This window comes from Lampris incognitus, chromosome 21, assembly GCF_029633865.1.
Source record: "Lampris incognitus isolate fLamInc1 chromosome 21, fLamInc1.hap2, whole genome shotgun sequence".
Taxonomy (NCBI): domain Eukaryota; kingdom Metazoa; phylum Chordata; class Actinopteri; order Lampriformes; family Lampridae; genus Lampris; species Lampris incognitus.
In genome coordinates this window covers 11,495,866-11,517,867 of record NC_079231.1, presented here as the reverse complement: position 1 = coordinate 11,517,867, position 22,002 = coordinate 11,495,866, and the positions used below count along the sequence as shown (strand labels likewise).

The window sequence follows — 22,002 nt, the reverse complement described above, 5'->3', positions numbered from 1 at the left end:
ACAGAGGTGGATGGGGGCAGAGCAGACTTATTTCTGTTGGGTGGGGGACAGAAGTACACAATCGCACACACACATACACACACACACACACACACACACACATGCCTCAACTTACACCAACCTTGCCCCCATCTGCGTTGTACTCCTTCTCGTCGGCATCCAGGAGGCGTGCCAGGCCGAAGTCGGTGATTTTGATGTGGTTCGGCGACTTGACCAGAACGTTCCTCGCTGCCAAGTCCCTGTGGACCAGCCTCCTCTCCTCCAGGTACATCATCCCCTGAGAGAGAGAGAGAGAGAGAGAGAGAGAGAGAGAGCGACAGAAAGGGAGAGAGACAGAGAGGGAGAGAGACAGACAGAGACAGAGAGAAACAGAGAAGGAGAGAGAGGGAGACAGAGAGGGAGAGAGACAGACAGAGACAGAGAAGGAGAGAGAGAGGGAGGGAGAGGGGGAGAGAGAGAGAGAGATGTGGGTGGATGAAAAGAGGGTACCATGAATTCTCCTTGACATCGGTTCATCCAGCCATCTTCTTCAGGATCTGCACAATCTTAGATGATGATATTAAAATCATCACGGGCAAATGCCGGCGTTGCCATAAAAACAGCCGATGACAACTGTTGCAGCAGTCACACACACACACACACACACACACACACACACACACACACACACACACACACACACACACACACACACACAGAGACAGACTGATGGGATGGACGAGGACACTGACTGCAACACTGCACAACACACACATCAACAACATATAAAGTCACTTTCTTTAAAAGATCGCACACTCAGAGACACACGTGCGCTGTGTGACCACCTAGTTGTAGTGATGTTCTTCCAACCTGAGCACAACTCTGCTCCATCAGAAGTGAGTGTGTGTCTGTGATGTGTGCGCCCCCTGTAACGGCGCCGTTTTGGAGGCGGGGAGAACAACCGACGTCCTTCCAAGTTGTTAATGTTGATTATGAACAGTGGCTGAGCAAAGCATCATGGGGGAAACAACACAGCTGCGAGACGGGGGACAGGGGTTCAGCCTTGATTTGGTGCTCAATGGGCTGGACATGGCGCCTCCTCCTGACGGTCGCACACCTACTCCTCACAGTCACACACCTACTCCTGACAGTCACACACCTACTCCTGACGGTCGCACACCTACTCCTCACAGTCACACACCTACTCCTGACAGTCACACACCTACTCCTGACGGTCGCACACCTACTCCTCACAGTCACACACCTACTCCTGACAGTCACACACCTACTCCTGACAGTCACACACCTACTCCTCACAGTCACACACCTACTCCTGACGGTCGCACACCTACTCCTGACGGTCACACACCTACTCCTGACGGTCGCACACCTACTCCTGACGGTCACACACCTACTCCTGACGGTCACACACCTACTCCTCAGTCACACACCTACTCCTGACAGTCACACACCTACTCCTGACGGTCGCACACCTACTCCTCACAGTCACACACCTACTCCTCACAGTCACACACCTACTCCTGACAGTCACACACCTACTCCTGACGGTCACACACCTACTCCTGACGGTCGCACACCTACTCCTCACAGTCACACACCTACTCCTGACAGTCACACACCTACTCCTGACGGTTGCACACCTACTCCTGACGGTTGCACACCTACTCCTGACAGTCACACACCTCCTCCTGACAGTCGCACACCTACTCCTGACAGTCGCACACCTACTCCTCACAGTCACACACCTACTCCTGACGGTCGCACACCTTCTCCAGACAGTCACACACCTACTCCTGACGGTTGCACACCTCCTCCTGACAGTCGCACACCTACTCCTGACAGTCGCACACCTACTCCTCACAGTCACACACCTACTCCTGACGGTCGCACACCTTCTCCAGACAGTCACACACCTACTCCTGACGGTTGCACACCTACTCCTGACAGTCGCACACCTACTCCTGACAGTCACACACCTCCTCCTGACAGTCGCACACCTACTCCTGATGGTCGCACACCTACCCCTGACAGTCACACACCTACTCCTGACGGTCGCACATCTGCTCCTGACGGTCGCACACCTCCTCCTGATGGTCGCACACCTACTCCTGATGGTCGCACACCTACCCCTGACAGTCGCACACCTACCCCTGACAGTCACACACCTACCCCTGACAGTCACACACCTACCCCTGACGGTCACACACCTACCCCTGATGGTCGCACACCTACCCCTGACAGTCGCACACCTACTCCTGACGGTCGCACATCTGCTCCTGACGGTCGCACACCTCCTCCTGACAGTCGCACACCTACTCCTGACAGTCACACACCTACCCCTGACAGTCACACACCTACTCCTGACGGTCGCACACCTCCTCCTGACAGTTGCACACCTACTCCTGATGGTCGCACACCTACCCCTGACAGTCACACACCTCCTCCTGACAGTCGCACATCTACCCCTGACAGCCACACACCTCCTCCTGACGGTCGCACACCTTCTCCTGATGGTCGCACACCTGTTCCTGACGGTCGCACACCTACCCCTGATGGTCACACACCTACTCCTGATGGTTGCACACCTACCCCTGACAGTCACACACCTACTCCTGACAGTCGCACACCTGCTCCTGATGGTCACACACCTGCTCCTGACGGTCGCACACCTGCTCCTGATGGTTGCACACCTGCTCCTGATGGTCACACACCTGCTCCTGACAGTCGCACACCTGCTCCTGATGGTCACACACCTACCCCTGACGGTCGCACACCTACTCCTGATGGTTGCACACCTACCCCTGACAGTCACACACCTACTCCTGACAGTCGCACACCTGCTCCTGATGGTCACACACCTGCTCCTGACGGTCGCACACCTACCCCTGACAGTCACACATCTACTCCTGACAGTCACACACCTACTCCTGACAGTTGCACACCTACTCCTGACGGTTGCACACCTACTCCTGACGGTCACACACCTACTCCTGACGGTTGCACACCTACTCCTGACAGTCACACACCTCCTCCTGACAGTCGCACACCTACTCCTGACAGTCGCACACCTACTCCTCACAGTCACACACCTACTCCTGACGGTCGCACACCTTCTCCAGACAGTCACACACCTACTCCTGACGGTTGCACACCTCCTCCTGACAGTCGCACACCTACTCCTGACAGTCGCACACCTACTCCTCACAGTCACACACCTACTCCTGACGGTCGCACACCTTCTCCAGACAGTCACACACCTACTCCTGACGGTTGCACACCTACTCCTGACAGTCGCACACCTACTCCTGACAGTCACACACCTCCTCCTGACAGTCGCACACCTACTCCTGATGGTCGCACACCTACCCCTGACAGTCACACACCTACTCCTGACGGTCGCACATCTGCTCCTGACGGTCGCACACCTCCTCCTGATGGTCGCACACCTACTCCTGATGGTCGCACACCTACCCCTGACAGTCGCACACCTACCCCTGACAGTCACACACCTACCCCTGACAGTCACACACCTACCCCTGACGGTCACACACCTACCCCTGATGGTCGCACACCTACCCCTGACAGTCGCACACCTACTCCTGACGGTCGCACATCTGCTCCTGACGGTCGCACACCTCCTCCTGACAGTCGCACACCTACTCCTGACAGTCACACACCTACCCCTGACAGTCACACACCTACTCCTGACGGTCGCACACCTCCTCCTGACAGTTGCACACCTACTCCTGATGGTCGCACACCTACCCCTGACAGTCACACACCTCCTCCTGACAGTCGCACATCTACCCCTGACAGCCACACACCTCCTCCTGACGGTCGCACACCTTCTCCTGATGGTCGCACACCTGTTCCTGACGGTCGCACACCTACCCCTGATGGTCACACACCTACTCCTGATGGTTGCACACCTACCCCTGACAGTCACACACCTACTCCTGACAGTCGCACACCTGCTCCTGATGGTCACACACCTGCTCCTGACGGTCGCACACCTGCTCCTGATGGTTGCACACCTGCTCCTGATGGTCACACACCTGCTCCTGACAGTCGCACACCTGCTCCTGATGGTCACACACCTACCCCTGACGGTCGCACACCTACTCCTGATGGTTGCACACCTACCCCTGACAGTCACACACCTACTCCTGACAGTCGCACACCTGCTCCTGATGGTCACACACCTGCTCCTGACGGTCGCACACCTACCCCTGACAGTCACACATCTACTCCTGACGGTGGCACGCCTCCTCTTGACGGTGGCACACCTCCTCCTGATGGTCGCACACCTACCCCTGACGGTCGCACACCTACCCCTGACAGTCACAGACCTACTCCTGACAGTCACACACCTACCCCTGACAGTCACACACCTACTCCTGACGGTCGCACACCTACCCCTGACAGTCACACACCTACCCCTGACGGTCGCACACCTACCCCTGACAGTCACACACCTACTCCTGACAGTCACACACCTACCCCTGACAGTCACACACCTACCCCTGACGGTCGCACACCTACCCCTGACAGTCACACACCTACCCCTGACAGTCACACACCTACCCCTGACAGTCACACACCTACCCCTGACAGTCACACACCTACCCCTGACAGTCACACACCTACCCCTGACGGTCGCACACCTACCCCTGACGGTCACACACCTACTCCTGACAGTCACACACCTACCCCTGACAGTCACACACCTACTCCTGACGGTCGCACACCTACCCCTGACAGTCACACACCTACTCCTGATGGTCGCACACCTACCCCTGACGGTCGCACACCTACCCCTGACAGTCACACACCTACTCCTGACAGTCACACACCTACCCCTGACAGTCACACACCTACTCCTGACAGTCACACACCTACCCCTGACAGTCACACACCTACCCCTGACGGTCGCACACCTACCCCTGACGGTCACACACCTACTCCTGACAGTCACACACCTACCCCTGACAGTCACACACCTACTCCTGACGGTTGCACACCTCCTCCTGACAGTCGCACACCTACTCCTGATGGCCGCACACCTACTCCTGACAGTCACAGACCTACTCCTGACAGTCGCACACCTCCTCCTGACAGTCGCACACCTCCTCCTGACAGCTGCACACCTACTCCTGACAGTCGCACAAAAACCTATTTGTGGCCATGTGAGCTTGCTATCACACACAAACACAGACTCACAGACAATTCCTATCCAGCTCGCAGAAAACACAAGTATGGAAATTAGCAAACACACACACACACACACACACACACACACACAAACAAGCATATAAAAAAGTGTATGCAAATAATCACACATGAACGCACATATTGTCAACCTGCCAACATGAGTGCACACACACGAGTGCACATACACAAACACACACACACGCACACACGCAAACACACACAGGTGAGGCGGGGCCAGCTGAAGTGTACGAGAGTGGCTGTTTAAACAAGTGGCCGCCAGCTTGCAGGCAGATCAAATAAAAGAAATGGCAGGACGAGGAGGCAGGTGGCCATTTTCCTCCACAGACAACAAGTGAAGAAGATACCACCGACCCCCCCACCCCCTTCCCCGGCTCAAGACAACCACTGACCACCCTGAAACATTCCCACCGCAAAAGCAAGGCGCTCTGAAAATGTACATGTGTGTGTGTGTGTGTGTGTGTGTGTGTGAAGTCGGCCGGTGCAAAGGGCTGAGCGAGGCAGATCGTGTTGAAATGCTTGCAGTACCGAGACCCCCCCCCCCCACACACACACACACACACTGCCTTCCAGACAAATGTGAGAATAAATCGATAGTGCAGACGTCTGGCCCGCCGCTAGCTGAACACTCATCCATCACCTGATGGACATGTGCATGTGCTCACACACACACACACACACACACACACACACACACACACACACACACACACACACACACACACACACACACACACACACACACACACACACACGCCACAGAGAGGCACACTCACGCCCTGACAGAGACCCCACAGACACCAGCTTCACACAAAAGCGAGGGGATATTTCATAGAAGGTGCAAAGGCATACATGATGGCTCGCTCTCTCCCCCCTCCCTTTCTCTCCCCCTCTCTACGTCTCTTCCTCCCTCTCTCCCCCTCCCCTCCCCCTCTCCCTCTTGCTCCCCCTCTCTCTCATGCTCTACTGTTTCTTTACAACAAAGCAAAAGTAGCCAAACAGGAGCAGACTTCCTTCCTTCGATCGCCCCCCGTCCCTCTCTCTACTAAGCCCATACTAAGTGGTCCCGTTCATTGACCCCCGGTGAACACCGTAGATATGAAGACAATGTCCCGGGACAAGGCACCCCAATCCCCTCGCCCCCTCCATCCCCCCTCCTCCCACTGAAAGTGTATTTAACATGGATTACTTCTGGGGGCCTGGGTAAGAGATCAATAACAACGCTGATTACAATAAGCCTAAAGATGGCCGCAGTACGCAATGTTCATCCCCCACGTCCACTTCCGCAGCAATCACCAATCGATGGCCCACGCAGTCCATTAATAAACTTACATGACATGGTAGTGTGTGTGTGTGTGTGTGTGGGGGGGGGTGCACATCGGTTCAAGAAGCCAATTAATTTCCATCCTCTCTACCTACCTCAGTAACACTCTGAAATGGATATCAACATCAGCACACACTGTACACACACTACTGCACCAATACCCACACACACCCACACACACACAGCCACACTGGACTGTACTCACACTGGACTAGCCTCACACTGGACTGGACTGAACTCACACAGGACTGTAATCACACTGGACTGGACTTCACTCACACTGGACTGGACTCACACTGGGCTGGACTTCACTCACACTGGACTGGACTCGTACTGGAATGGACTCACATTGGACTGAACTCACACTGGACTTGTTTGCACTGGTACATCAATCAGTGTACTCTCTGCCTGTTGGGCTACTTGATATGCCGGGGAACTGAACTGTACATATCATAAATATTCACAGTGCATATTCTCACATTCATGTGTTTCCTTCTTGTGTGTGTGTTGTTGTAATGATTTATGATGCTGCTTGTTTTTCTCTTTCTTTTTGCACTGGAACTGAGCTACCATGGTGTGCCAAAACAATTACCACCAACAATGTTGTGTGGCAAGTATCGCTCTCTCTCTGTCTCTGTGTGTGTGTGTGTGTGTGTGTGTGTGTGTGTGTGTGTGTGTGTGTGTCTATCTAGCTATCTGTCTGTCTGTCTGTCTGTCTGTCTATGGGAAATAAAAAGCCCAGCCTCTGCAGATAAAGTAGAGAAAGCCTCCGTTTCAAGTTCTGAGTTTCCTGAGAGTTGTTACCAACCCGAAGTGGTTTGAACACTACAATTAACGTCCCGCCACACACACAGACACACACACACGCACATATTCATGTATGAAAATGTGTTGTTTACTTCTGGTTGTGTTGTTTTTGGCTCTGCTTACTTTGTAACTTTTAAAAATTTTAGCAACTCTTAAGAGACCTTTTGGATTTTTATTTGTTTTTAACAATATTGGTTTTCAGTTTGCAAATAACAGCAGATTATACAATGAATAACAATTATATAAAACACAGCAAACATTTTCCACCCTGTTCCCCCTGCCATGACTCATCCCTGTCACCTGAGTAGATGCCTTTTGGATTATTCGAATTCATTTCATGGTTTGCCTGTTTTATGGACTCTTACCCAATCACTTATCACTGCAATGACTCCCTCCACTCTGGGTGAGAACCGTGTGGACTCAGCTCTCCGTTGATGGAGCTAACAGCTACCGGAGCCAGTGGCTAACTTCCGCTTTCATTTCTGTGAACATTGATCACCCAGTTTAGTACCACTTTGCCTTGCGAGGGCCGCTTAAAAGCAATAAATGACACCGCTTCTCCTGACATTCTGAAGAACCCCCAGGACGCCTGGATTCATTTCCACAATTATGAAAGTAATAGTCCACGTCGGCTCCAATGACACTGCCCGTCACCATTCCGAGCTGACAAAAGGCGATTTTAACCGTCTTTTTAATCTCAACAGTCGTGGAAAAACTGCTTTCATTACTGTGAAATTCCCACACTGGGTGGCGCTGTGGGGCATTTTAGTAAAATTCTCAGCCTTCACACCCGACTCCAGACCATGAGTACAGCGCACAACACTGGTTTCATAAAAGCGCTCCTCTCTGTATAGAAGAGACGGTCTTCACCTCAACATGCTAGGGAGGTGCACGCTAGGGAGGTGCACGCTAGGGAGGTGCACGCTTGCTGCTAATTTGCAGCACGCTGTTGTCCTCCACATGTGAACAACTAGTTACATCACACGCACGCCTTCCTGAACCCGCTTCTTTTCACCTGACAGACCGGAGGAGTTTCACCAGGGGGGACATAGCGCGTGGGAGGGAGGATCACGCTATTCCCCCCAGTTCCCCCTAGTGCAGCGATCAGGACACACGCCCACATCCACCTTCCCACCCACAGACACAGCCAATTGTGTCTATAGGGACGCCCGACCAAGCTGGAGGTAAAACGGGGATTCGAACCGGCGATCCCCATGTTGGTAGGCAACAGAATAAACTGCCATGCCACCCGGACACCCCCCTTTCCAACACTTTGTTCATGTCCAGTGGGTATTTTATGTTGTCTTACGTTCAGCATGCCACCATGTTAAAGTCCCTGTTGGTCCAAACTGGAGTCATAATGAAAAGCTGAACTGAAAGTTGGTGCTGCCAGTGAAGAGCTGGTCAGTGAAGAGCTGATCAGTGAAGAGCTGGTCTCCACTGAGACCCCAGCCACACAACGCAGGATTTATCTGAGGCTGCTCATTAAACATCACGATCACAATATTTCAACTTCCTTATCAATCAATATTTTATGATAAACAGGACTCCGTCTATAAAGAGCACCTGTCACCTCAGGACTTATCTTGCTGTCTGTGGATATAAAATATGAATTATTCTAATGATGTCATTTAGTGAATCATCTGGAGGTGATAAATGTGTCTGAGTTGAAGGGTGTGTATTTCACTTCTGAAATTTAATGATCATTTAAAATGTTTTTCTTTGTAATAACAGCAAGGCTAATATGTACATTCCTAATCATAACATATAATAAATAATATTACGGGCAGCATCAACGCTTACTCAGCAGTGCACACGACGTCTGAGACGTTCGTCCATTAATGTGTCCACGCCAAACACTGATGCAGGGAACAAGATGGTGTCGTGGATGTTATGTCATCATCAGTCCAGAGTTTATTACTATTGTTGTTATTATTATTATTATTATTATTATTTCTTTCATGTTTCCTGTTTTACATCCTGTAGAGGCAGGTCCCAACTATGGACCTGAGGCACTATAGGGCAGATGTCACCTGATTGACAGAACTCATCGTAATATGTGGGCTGTTCTGAGTTGGGCGATCTTCTGGACTGCATGGATGTTGATGTTGCCTGGGATACGGTGGGTGAACTTTTCCATTCCCTTCTTCATGAGTCCTAGAGCTCCGATGACCACCGGTGTTGTTTCGGTCTTCATTCTCCACATCCTGTTGATTTCATCTCCAGGTCTTTGTACTTGGTCAGCTTCTCTGTGACTTTCACTGAGGTGGGTTTTTTTTTGGATGGTGTTGTCATGTCGATGAGCATGCACCTCTTTTGCTTCCTGTCCCTGATAATGATGTCGGGCTTCTTGGCTTTTATCTCTCTGTCAGTGTGGATGGGCGTGTCCCAGAGGATGGTGACATCATTGTTCTCAGTGACCGTTTTTGGCTGAAGTTCGTACCACTACTCAGTCGTCTTGATCTTGTATCTCCTGCAGATCTTCCAGTGCAGGTATGCTGCTGCCTTGTTGTGCCTGTACATGTACTTGGTCTTTGCCACTTCCAGGCAGCCTGTGACAATGTGGTCGATGGTTTCTTCGTACATTCCACAGATTTTGCATTTTGGGTCTGTTCCATCTTTGATGATGCGATGGTGACAGGATCTGGTTGCTAGGCTCTGGTCTTGTCCAGCGATTATCAGGCCCTCCGTCTCTGCTTTCAGCCTGGTGCTCCTCAGCCACTGGTGGGTCTTTTGTTGGTCCACATCTGCATCTTTCATTCTTTTTGGGCACTTCCCGTGCATTGCTTTGTCCTCCCAGGTTTTTTGCAGTTGCCGCTGGCCATGGTGTTTTGCCTTCTGCTTCACTCGTTTGGCATAGATGGTAGTTGCCTCCTTTTCTGTTGGTGGGGTTTCTGGGACATCAAGCTCTTTCTTGAATTGTGCAGCTTCTTTATTGATGGAGTAGATCTGATGTTTTACTATTCGGAGGAGTGGGTCATCTGTTTTTGTCAGGTATGCATCCAGCCCGATAGTGGTAGTCTGGAAGGTCAGTTCGAGTTGGACTAGGCCTCGTCCTCCTGAAGCTCTTGGTAGGTACAGCCTGTCGACATCTGCTTTCGGGTGGTGCATCTTCTCCATGGCCAGCATCTTTCTTGTCTTGGTGTCTAGTCTCTTGATATTGTTCAGCTTCCTGGTGATGTTGAAGCTGTACGTCACTACAGGTATCGCTAGGGTGTTGATAGCTTCAATTCTGTTAGCCGCATTGAGTTCGCTCTTCAGTACCATAGACACTCTCCTGTGGTACTCTTTCCGGATTTTCTCCTTCATGGTTGAGTGTTGTATGCCGTCTCCTTCGTTCACTCCAAGGTACTTGTATGTGCTATCTTGGTATAGCGCTTTGATCATTATTATTATTATTATTATTATTATTATTATTATTATTATTATCATATTCCAATAGATTGGTGTGTACAGTGATATTCTGTCTTATCCTTCAAAGGATAAAAAGGTATTAACTGTCTGAGAAACTTATTAAAAAAGATTTAAAGAGTTTTTTTCTTTTTTTACACAAGTCACTGACCAACAAAAATTACAACAAAGCCTCATTTTCAACCAATACTGCAGTTGGAGCCCATTTTTCCTTTGTGGAGGAAATCTCCATTTCCCTTCACTGCCATTCGGCTAAAATGCTTGAACTGTCTGATGTTCGAGGATAACAAAGTTCTGCTCAGAAAGAGGGAACAGACGAGGTCACAGCCGGCCCGCCACACGGTAGCTTCCCGACAGGAAACCAAACACAAACAACAAGATTCAAACGAGGCGTCTGGACAAAACGGCAGGAATGGTGAAGAACTGCACCTCCGCCAGAAGGACGGATGCAGAAGAGTGAAGGATGCTGGGCAAAATGGGACAGAGTCGGAGGGTAAATGGAAAAAGAGGAGTAGGAAGAGGTGTCAAACAAAGCACAACAAACTCCATGCAGGTCTTCAGATTTGTCACTTTGTAAAAACAGGATGGAAGAAGCTGTGAAGCACGAGCCACTGCTTGTCTAGTTATTCCCAGAGCTGAACGACTCGTTAAACTAATTAGTATCCATTTATCCATCCATACATCCACCCATTATCCAAGCCGCTTATCCCAATTGGGGTTGCGGGATGCTGGAGCCTATCCCAGCAGTCATTGGGCAACAGGTGGGGAGACACCCTGGACAGGCCACCAGCCATCACAGGGCCCACACACACATTCACACCTAGGGACAATGTAGTACGGCCAAGTCACCTGACCTACATGTCTTTGGACTGTGGGAGGAAACCGGAGCCCCCGGAGGAAACCCACACAGACACGAGGAGAACATGCAAACTCCACACAGTATCCACGTAATCAGGTTCAAAAGTATCGTTTTTATTATTTATCCTCCCCCTTTTCTCCCCCATTGTATCTGGCCAATTACCCCACTCTACTGAGCCGTCCCGGTCGCTGCTCCACCCCCTCTGCTGTTCCGGGAAGGGCTGCAGACTACCACATGCCTCCTCCGATACATGTGGAGTTGCCCCAGCTGCTCCTTTTCACCTGACAGTGAGGAGTTTCACCAGCGGGACATAGCGCAGGGGAGGATCACGCTTTCCCCCCCAGTTCCCCCTCCCCCCTGAACAGGCAACCTGACTGACCAGAAGAGGCACTAATGCAGCAACCAGGACACATACCCACATCCGGCTTCCAAGTCGAAAGTAACACGGGGATTCGAACCGGCGATCTCCGTGTTGGTAGGCAACAGAATAGACCGCTACGCCACCCGGATGCCCCGAGGGACTAACATCTGAACAGCTGTGCCCCACACAACACAACACTCTCCTTGTTTCAGAGTACCTCCGTCAAAAATAACAATTACTAACATGTCAGAGCAATCATGAGCTACGTTAATATGACTTCCCTTACGTGATAACACACAATTGCACTTCGTTGTCCAACTGTGTTGCCTAGCAACAAGAGTGATGTAACGTATCCTTTGTGTTCTGTGTACAAGCGACGCTAACAGTCGTTTCTAGCATTTTATTAAGGAGAAGGAGCATCGTATGAGATCATGGGCTAATGAAACCTGACGATGCAGAAATGCTCATTAAGTTTACCCACACCCCGGTCACTCCACACGATACCTCTCACAAGAACAGAACCACGCAAAACACTTTCACCACATTGGTCAAATGTCTCGGTGTGCAGTAAACGTCTCTCTTGGTGGTGTGGTGCAGATTTGGAGTTGGTAACCGGGTCAAGAACAGCTGTGCCACAACGGCCTGGGAGACTTCACACAGGGGGGAGGGAGGAGAAAATGAAATATAAATCAAAAGGCAGACTTCTCCATTTCCGTACAGGAACCACACATCTGGGAGGGGGTGGAGGGTGTGTTTCCAGAGGGAGCGATAAGAGCGCAGCACACGGTCCGTACACCTCACCTCAAACAGCACTACCAGCCGGCCTGCCTGCCGAACGGATGGGGCAGGGCTGACAAAGTGAGCCATGTGGGACTGTGTGTGTGTGTGTGTGTGTGTGTGTGTGTGTGTGTGTGTGTAGAACTGGACCTACTCTGATAAGAAGTGTGCACAATAGACCCTCTCAGGTGGTGCAAGGAGGTTGTCTGTCATGCGGTCCACAGCGTTTGTGTGTGAGGACAGTGAGGAACATTCCCACAGTGCATCAGTATGCAAACCCTTTGTGAACGTTTGCATGTGTGCAGGTGTGTGCAGGTGTGTGCATGCATTCTGCTCTTTAACGTTCGACAGAATCATGCTGCAGTGAGAAAAGCATTCTGGATCATACTCGGCCAATTACCCCACTCTTCCGAGCCGTCCCGGTCGCTGCTCCACCCCCTCTGCTGATCAGGGGAGGGCTGCAGACTACCACATGCCTCCTCCCATACATGTGGAGTCACCAGCCGCTTCTTTTCACCTGACAGTGAGGAGTTTCACCAGGGGAGGATCATGCTAGTCCTCCCAGTTCCCCCTCCCCTCTGAACAGGCACCCCGAGCGGCCAGAGGAGGCGCTAGTGCAGCGACCAGGACACATACCCACATCCGATTCCCCATCCACAGGCACAGCCAATTGCGTCTGTAGGGACGCCCAACCAAGCCGGAGGCAACACGGGGATTTGAACCGGCGACCCCCGTGTTGGTAGGCAACGGAAAGGACCGCCACGCCACCCGGACGCCCTGCTCAGCCAATCTGTGTTGGCTTTACTGAATGTGGAACTGACATGAACAGGAAGAGGTGTGTGACTGTGACTGACTGAATGGCTCCCGGTCTCCAGTCTGTTCAGCAGTGTGTGTGTGAGTGTGTGTGTGAGAGTGTATGCGTGTGTGTGTGTGTGTGTGTGTGTGTGTGTGTGTGTGTGTGTTTATCTGCCAGAATTGATTTCCATTCAATGCCCTGCGAGCAACACCCCCCCCCCAAACTGTTACGGCAGAAAGCAATAACCTCAACGCCGCGCCGCCTTTCTCGGATAGTGGATGAACACGGAGGGTAATTGTGACATAATGTGACACATATCCAGTCGCCATGCCGGCAGCCTGGCAGACGGGCGCAGGGCCATTTGCTCCTCATTCAGGCATACTGGAACCACCCTGGAGGGAAACCTTTACTATCTATCACCCTGACGCCGTGTGTTGTGTTGTACTGTATGTGTGTGTGTGCTCGAGTGTATTGTGTCCATGCATGTTTACTGTGTGTGTGTGTGTGTGTGTGTGTGTGTGTGTGTGTGTGTGTGTGTGTGTGTGTGTGGATGTATTGGTGCAGTAGTGTGTGTAAAGTGTGTGCTATGTGTGTCTTTGTGAGCGGTGCATGCCTGCATGCATGAGTGAGAGAGGGAAACAGGGAGGGAAAAGAGGAGACAGGGGAACAGAACAGGAAACACAGAGATGGTGGCACACACAGGTGAAGAACATACCCCTGACAGCAGGGTATTTTTAAAAAAACTGTCTTCTTCTGAGGACTGCTTTCCTTTTTAGGAATTTTTGGTTTCCTCCTCGAGGACGGATGGAAACAGGAAGTGACCTGTGGTTTGTAACTGGTACCTATTAGTCCCTAACGAGGAGGCAAGATCCCTACAGAATGTCAGCGTGCAGGAAACAAAATACTGCCGCCAGCAAATGTCAGTGGGCATCTTAGCCCGTGGGCAGGGGTAAGAAGGAAGGACCCGTGACTTGTGGGTCAGATGAATCCAGTGTGAGTCCCCTGTGGACGGAGCGGCTGGAACATGTACAAGTGTGGACCAAACAATGTCCTACGTATCAAATGCACAACTAGCCACAACAATGTGTGGCGTTTGTGGTCATTTAGCCAAACACCCTGGCAGGATTGCTTTGGGTGGTAGAGCACGTCATCTAGTAATCAGAAGGCCGCTGGTCCAATCCCTGGCTCCTGCGGAGAGCATGTCAAAGTGTCCTTGAGCAAGACACTGAATCCTTAACTGCCCCCAAGGCTGGCACCCTCCACCATGCAGGGTGTGTGTGTGTGTGTGTGTGTGTGTGTGTGTGTGTGTGTGTGTGTGTGTGTGTGTGTGTGTGTGTGTGTGTGTGTGTGTGTGAACATGTGTGTGAATGTGTGTATGAACTTGTGTGTGAATGTTTGTATGAGTGTGTGTGTGTGTGTGTGTGAATGTGTGTGTGTGAACGTGTGTGTGTGTGTGAATGTGTGTGAACGTGTGTATGAATGTGTGTGTGTGCGTGTGTGTGTGTGTGTGAACATGTGTGTGAATGTGTGTGTGTGTGTGTGTGAATGTGTGAACATGTGTGTGAACATGTGTGTGAAAGTGTGTGTGAAAGTGTGTGTGAATGTGCGTGTGAATGTGTGTGTGTGTGTGAATGTGTGTGTGAATGGGTGAACAAGAGGCATACACTTTTAAGTGTTTTCAGTGATCAGTAAATGATCCATCCATCCATTATCCAAGCAACTTATCCTGCTCTCAGGGTTACAGGGATGATGGAGCCTATTTCAGCAGTCACTGGATGGCAGGCGGGGAGACACCCTGGACAGGCCACCAGTCCATAACAGGGCGCCCCCCCCCCACACACACACACTGAGGGACAATTTAGTGTGGCCGAGTCACCTGACCTACATGTCTTTGGAGTGTGGAGGAAACCGGAGCCCCCGGAGGAAACTAACGCAGACACGGGAAGAACATGCAAACTCCACACAGAGGACAACCTGGGATGACCTCCAAGGTTGGACTACCCCAGGGCTCGAACCCATGACTTTTGTGCTGAGGTGACTGCACTAACCACTGCGCCGCCATCGGTAGACTAGAATAGCGCCATATGAATGCAGTCCATTTAGCATTTACTCTGCTAAAGCCAGATATTATCATACACTCCGCTAAAGCCAGATGTTATCATTTACTCTGCTGGAGCCAGATGTTATCATTTACTCTGCTAAAGCCAGATGTTATCATTTGCTCTGCTAAAGCCAGATGGTATCATTTACTCTGCTGGAGCCAGATGTTATCATTTACTCTGCTGGAGCCAGATGTTATCATTTACTCTGCTAAAGCCAGATGTTATCATTTACGCTGCTAAAGCCAGATGCTATCATTTGCTCTGCTGGAGCCAGATGTTATCATTTACTCTGCTAAAGCCAGATGCTATCATTTGCTCTGCTGGAGCCAGATGTTATCATTTACTCTGCTAAAGCCAGATGTTATCATTTGCTCTGCTGGAGCCAGATGTTATCATTTGCTCTGCTAAAGCCAGATGTTATCATTTAATCTGCTGAAGCCAGATGTTATCATTTACGCTGCTGGAGCCAGATGTTATCATTTATTCTGCTGAAGCCAGATGTTATCATTTGCTCTGCTGGAGCCAGATGTTATCATTTACTCTGCTGAAGCCAGATGTTATCATTTGCTCTGCTGGAGCCAGATGTTATCATTTATTCTGCTGAAGCCAGATGTTATCATTTACTCTGCTGGAGCCAGATGTTATCATTTACTCTGCTGAAGCCAGATGTTATCATTTGCTCTGCTGGAGCCAGATGTTATCATTTACTCTGCTGAAGCCAGATGTAATCATTTACTCTGCTGGAGCCAGTTGTTATCATTTACTCTGCTGAAGCCAGATGTTATCATTTGCTCTGCTGAAGTCAGATGTTATCATTTACTCTGCTGAAGCCAGATGTTATCATTTGCTCTGCTGAAGTCAGATGTTATCATTTACTCTGCTGAAGCCAGATGTTATCATGTATGCCGCCAGAACCAGATGTTATCATTTACTCTGCTGAAGCCAGATGTTATCATTTACTCTGCTGAAGTCAGATGTTATCATTTACTCTGCTGGAGCCAGATGTTATCATTTACTCTGCTGAAGTCAGATGTTATCATTTACGCTGCTGGAGCCAGATGTTATCATTTACTCTGCTGAAGCCAGATGTTATCATTTACGCTGCTGGAGCCAGATGTTATCATTTGCTCTGCTGAAGTCAGATGTTATCATTTCTGCTGCTGGAGCCAGATGTTATCATTTACTCTGCTGAAGCCAGATGTTATCATTTACGCTGCTGGAGCCAGATGTTGTCATTTGCTCTGCTGAAGTCAGATGTTATCATTTACTCTGCTAAAGCCAGATGTTATCATTTACTCTGCTGAAGTCAGATGTTATCATTTACTCTGCTAAAGCCAGATGTTATCATTTACTCTGCTAAAGCCAGATGTTATCATTTACTCTGCTGGAGCCAGTTGTTATCATTTACTCCGCTGAAGCCAGATGTTATCATTTACTCTGCTAAAGCCAGATGTTATCATTTACTCTGCTGAAGTCAGATGTTATCATTTACTCTGCTAAAGCCAGATGTTATCATTTACTCTGCTGAAGTCAGATGTTATCATTTATGCTGCTGGAGCCAGATGTTATCATTTACTCTGCTGGAGCCAGATGTTATCATTTACTCTGCTAAAGCCAGATGTTATCATTTACGCTGCTAAAGCCAGATGCTATCATTTGCTCTGCTGGAGCCAGATGTTATCATTTACTCTGCTAAAGCCAGATGCTATCATTTGCTCTGCTGGAGCCAGATGTTATCATTTACTCTGCTAAAGCCAGATGTTATCATTTGCTCTGCTGGAGCCAGATGTTATCATTTGCTCTGCTAAAGCCAGATGTTATCATTTGCTCTGCTGGAGCCAGATGTTATCATTTGCTCTGCTAAAGCCAGATGTTATCATTTAATCTGCTGAAGCCAGATGTTATCATTTACGCTGCTGGAGCCAGATGTTATCATTTATTCTGCTGAAGCCAGATGTTATCATTTGCTCTGCTGGAGCCAGATGTTATCATTTACTCTGCTGAAGCCAGATGTTATCATTTGCTCTGCTGGAGCCAGATGTTATCATTTATTCTGCTGAAGCCAGATGTTATCATTTACTCTGCTGGAGCCAGATGTTATCATTTACTCTGCTGAAGCCAGATGTTATCATTTGCTCTGCTGGAGCCAGATGTTATCATTTACTCTGCTGAAGCCAGATGTAATCATTTACTCTGCTGGAGCCAGTTGTTATCATTTACTCTGCTGAAGCCAGATGTTATCATTTGCTCTGCTGAAGTCAGATGTTATCATTTACTCTGCTGAAGCCAGATGTTATCATTTGCTCTGCTGAAGTCAGATGTTATCATTTACTCTGCTGAAGCCAGATGTTATCATGTATGCCGCCAGAACCAGATGTTATCATTTACTCTGCTGAAGCCAGATGTTATCATTTACTCTGCTGAAGTCAGATGTTATCATTTACTCTGCTGGAGCCAGATGTTATCATTTACTCTGCTGAAGTCAGATGTTATCATTTACGCTGCTGGAGCCAGATGTTATCATTTACTCTGCTGAAGCCAGATGTTATCATTTACGCTGCTGGAGCCAGATGTTATCATTTGCTCTGCTGAAGTCAGATGTTATCATTTCTGCTGCTGGAGCCAGATGTTATCATTTACTCTGCTGAAGCCAGATGTTATCATTTACGCTGCTGGAGCCAGATGTTGTCATTTGCTCTGCTGAAGTCAGATGTTATCATTTACTCTGCTAAAGCCAGATGTTATCATTTACTCTGCTAAAGCCAGATGTTATCATTTACTCTGCTGAAGTCAGATGTTATCATTTACTCTGCTAAAGCCAGATGTTATCATTTACTCTGCTAAAGCCAGATGTTATCATTTACTCTGCTGGAGCCAGTTGTTATCATTTACTCCGCTGAAGCCAGATGTTATCATTTACTCTGCTAAAGCCAGATGTTATCATTTACTCTGCTGAAGTCAGATGTTATCATTTACTCTGCTAAAGCCAGATGTTATCATTTACTCTGCTGAAGTCAGATGTTATCATTTATGCTGCTGGAGCCAGATGTTATCATTTACGCTGCTGGAGCCAGATGTTATCATTTACCCTGCTGGAGCCAGATGTTATCATTTACTCTGCTGGAGCCAGATGTTATCCTTTGCTCAGCTGAAGCCAGATGTTATCATTTGCTCTGCTGGAGCCAGATGTTACCATTTACTCTGCTGAAGCCAGATATTATCATTTATTCTGCTGAAGCCAGATGTTACCAGGGCGCCAACCAGCAGCGCTCACATGAGATCCTGCTGACATCGTGTTGTGTAAAGACGGTCTACGGGCTGCTGTGAGGGACATTAATGACGGGTTTCACCAACACCTTAGCAGCCTCTGAGTTCAACAGTTGGAATAAACAGAGAAAATTAGAAATATTGATGAGGGGGAAAAAGACACAGTAGGAGAGACGGTGTGTGAGGACACCAGATCCACACTTGAATCAGCCAAGCACAAGCAACACGATTCAATAATCACACACCCGTACCAGCAACGCCTACCATGTGTTTGCTATTTACTGTGCCATGGAGAAGTTAAGAGTTGGTCATCCCAGCCGGTAACCACCCCAGAGGACCACCACATCAACTGCCTCACCCCCAGGCTGGGTGCAATAACGCCGCGCCAGAGGGAGCATGCTGTTTTATTGGTATAAATACATAAAACGACACATGTAGACACACTCAAACACACACACACACACTTATGCTGGCCACACTCATGGAAGTATATGAACCCTGACATGAATGTGTGCACGCAGCATGCACACTCTCACACAGACACGAGTGTCAGTGACTGAAATGTTGGGTGGGCAGGTGCACGCACACTCGTGCACGCAGGTGCATGGACATAAATGCACAAATACAGGAATCAACAACAATCTACTGTCATTTCTTCCGTGTAGTTCTTGTGTACACAAAAGAAATGATATTCCGTTCCCCCAGCCCACAGCAGTGGGGCACAAAAGACAAAAACACACATCCCAAGTTTCCCAAAAACGACACCACCAAAAACATACAAAAACAGAGAGAACAAAGAACCCCCCCCCACACCCAAAACAAACCAACAAACCCACAAACAGTTCACAACACGGTCCACTCATTGCAACAGTCCAAAAATTCAGAACTGTCACAACCGCCGGTCTGCATGGGCTAGCAGTTAGCTTGGCCTGCCCCGCTTCTGCATCCTGTCAGACCGCCCTCGGTGTTTCCTCTTCGGACGCAGCTCCAGGCAGGGCCGTGGCCCCTGGGCCCACAGGACGCAGCAGATCAAGCTCTCCCAGCCAATCCAGCGCCAGCTCTCCCAGCCATCAGACCAAGCAAGACAAAAACTTAGATGCAGATGTGGACAAAGACACTGCATGGACGGTACTGGGCAAGGCCGCCGCAAACGTGAATTCGCACCACCACCTTCCCACACCGCTTCCAGTGTGGGAAGATGGTAAATAAAAATACGGTAACAAATACATACGCGCGCGCACACACACACGCAAACAAACAACCAAGCACTCATACAAGAGCAGTTCCACTTCGTAAATTCTGCTTTTGTGCGTGTGCATCAGGAGAGACGTGCTCACAGTCGGATGCTGAATTTCAAATGAGCTTGAAACAACATCCCCGTGGTCAGCTCAAGGCTGGAGGCCCCAGAGTATCCGTCCCAGCAAGCATCTTTGCGAGTATTTTTTGCTATCACTGCACATCTGCATGCATGTGTATCTCCGTGTCGAATGCACCAACTCCTTCAGCCACATCCAGTAATGGAGCCGGGAGAGGTGCCCCAGCCGAGCAGACCCCGCCGTGCAGTGGATCGAGACTTCAAATCCCTTCCTTATTCATTTTTGAGCGCCACTGATCCTTAGAGATAATTAGATAGACCCGGGGGCTTATCCCTCCACAGCGGCTTTCCTCACCCACCTCCCTCCCTCCGCCCTCTTCCTCCTCCTCTCTCGGTCATCCCACCTTCCCTCATTTTGTTGGATCAGCAGGAACACAGGCGAGCCCTCCTGTGGATTCGTACGTGTGCACGTTTGGGTGTGTGCGCGAGTTTGTGTTGTGCGCCTGCGGTGGAGAAACCTGAACAACCAGGTGGTGGTTACTGTCAGTGTGGAGGACTCCATTTAATGTTGTTTACCAGAGCAGGAAGGACTGTTTGATAGCTACAGATGAAAAAAGTGTCTGATACAGAACAGAGACCACATGAGGGATGACGGCGGCCATCATGGACCATTAGCAATGTGAACTTTTCATAAAACCAGGAAAAACTACACCTAAACTACAACCTTTATAATTACATCAATGTCACTTATTCACTGTCGATACCAATTCCCTGTACGAACCTTTAAGTATCGGTCAATACGGGCATTTGGGTAGCCTAGGGGTCTATTCCATTGCCTACCAACACAGGGATCGCTGGTCCGAATCCCCGTGTTACCTCCAGCTTGGTCGGGCGTCATAAACTTCAACTGGTCCAGAATCCAGCTGCCCGTATCAGTACCAGAACTCCTTCCATAGATCACATCACTCCTGTTCTTCAGCAGCTCCACTGGCTCCCTCTTAAATACCGTATTGACATCAAGATCTTGCTCATCACCTTTAAGTCCTTAATAACCTAGCTCCTTCATAACTTTCTGAACTCCTTCATACCCACACGCCCTCCCGCACTCTCAGATCCTCTTCTGCTCTCCAACTCACTACACCATTGGCCCGCTGGACTACCATGGGGTCTAGAGCCTTCAGTCATTCTGCCCCCTGTCTATGGAACTCTCTCCCACAAGACACTCACAACATTGACTCTCTTTCAGCCTTCACATCCCATCTCAAAACGCACCTTTTCAAACTGGCGTATTCAGTCTGATCCACGCTTCACTGAGTTTTGTGCAGATGATGATTTTATACTTCTCTGTTGTGTTAACTTTTTATTATCTACCTGCTTTGTTCTGACTTTATGCTGTCTGATGCAGTGCTCCTGGTTTTTACCGTCTTCTGTCAGGTGTCCTTGAGTGCTCTGAAAGGCGCCCACAAATAAAATGTATTATTACAGACACAATTGGCCGTGTCTGCTGGTGGGAAGCTGGATGTGGGTATGTATCCTTGTTGCTGCACTAGCGCCTCCTCTGGTCCTCCTCTGGAACAGTGTGATTCTCCTACGTGCTATGTCCCCCTGGTGAAACTCCTCACTGTCAGGTGAAAAGAAGCGGCTGGTGACTCCACATGTATGGGAGGAGGCACGTGGTAGTCTGCAGCCTTCCCCGGATCAGCAGAGGGGGCGGAGCAGAGACCAGGACGGATCGGAAGAGTGGGGTAATTGGC

General features: G+C 49.6%; 1 protein-coding gene across 1 annotated transcript in view; it reads right to left on the bottom strand.

The window, feature by feature from the left end:
- Positions 1 to 22,002, bottom strand: part of LOC130131813 (receptor tyrosine-protein kinase erbB-4-like) — a 350,966-nt gene that overhangs the window by 22,814 nt on the left and 306,150 nt on the right. The window contains exon 22 of the mRNA XM_056301588.1: positions 116 to 277. Within this exon, the coding sequence (XP_056157563.1) occupies positions 116 to 277 (162 nt within the window). The remainder of the gene's footprint in view (positions 1 to 115; positions 278 to 22,002) is intronic.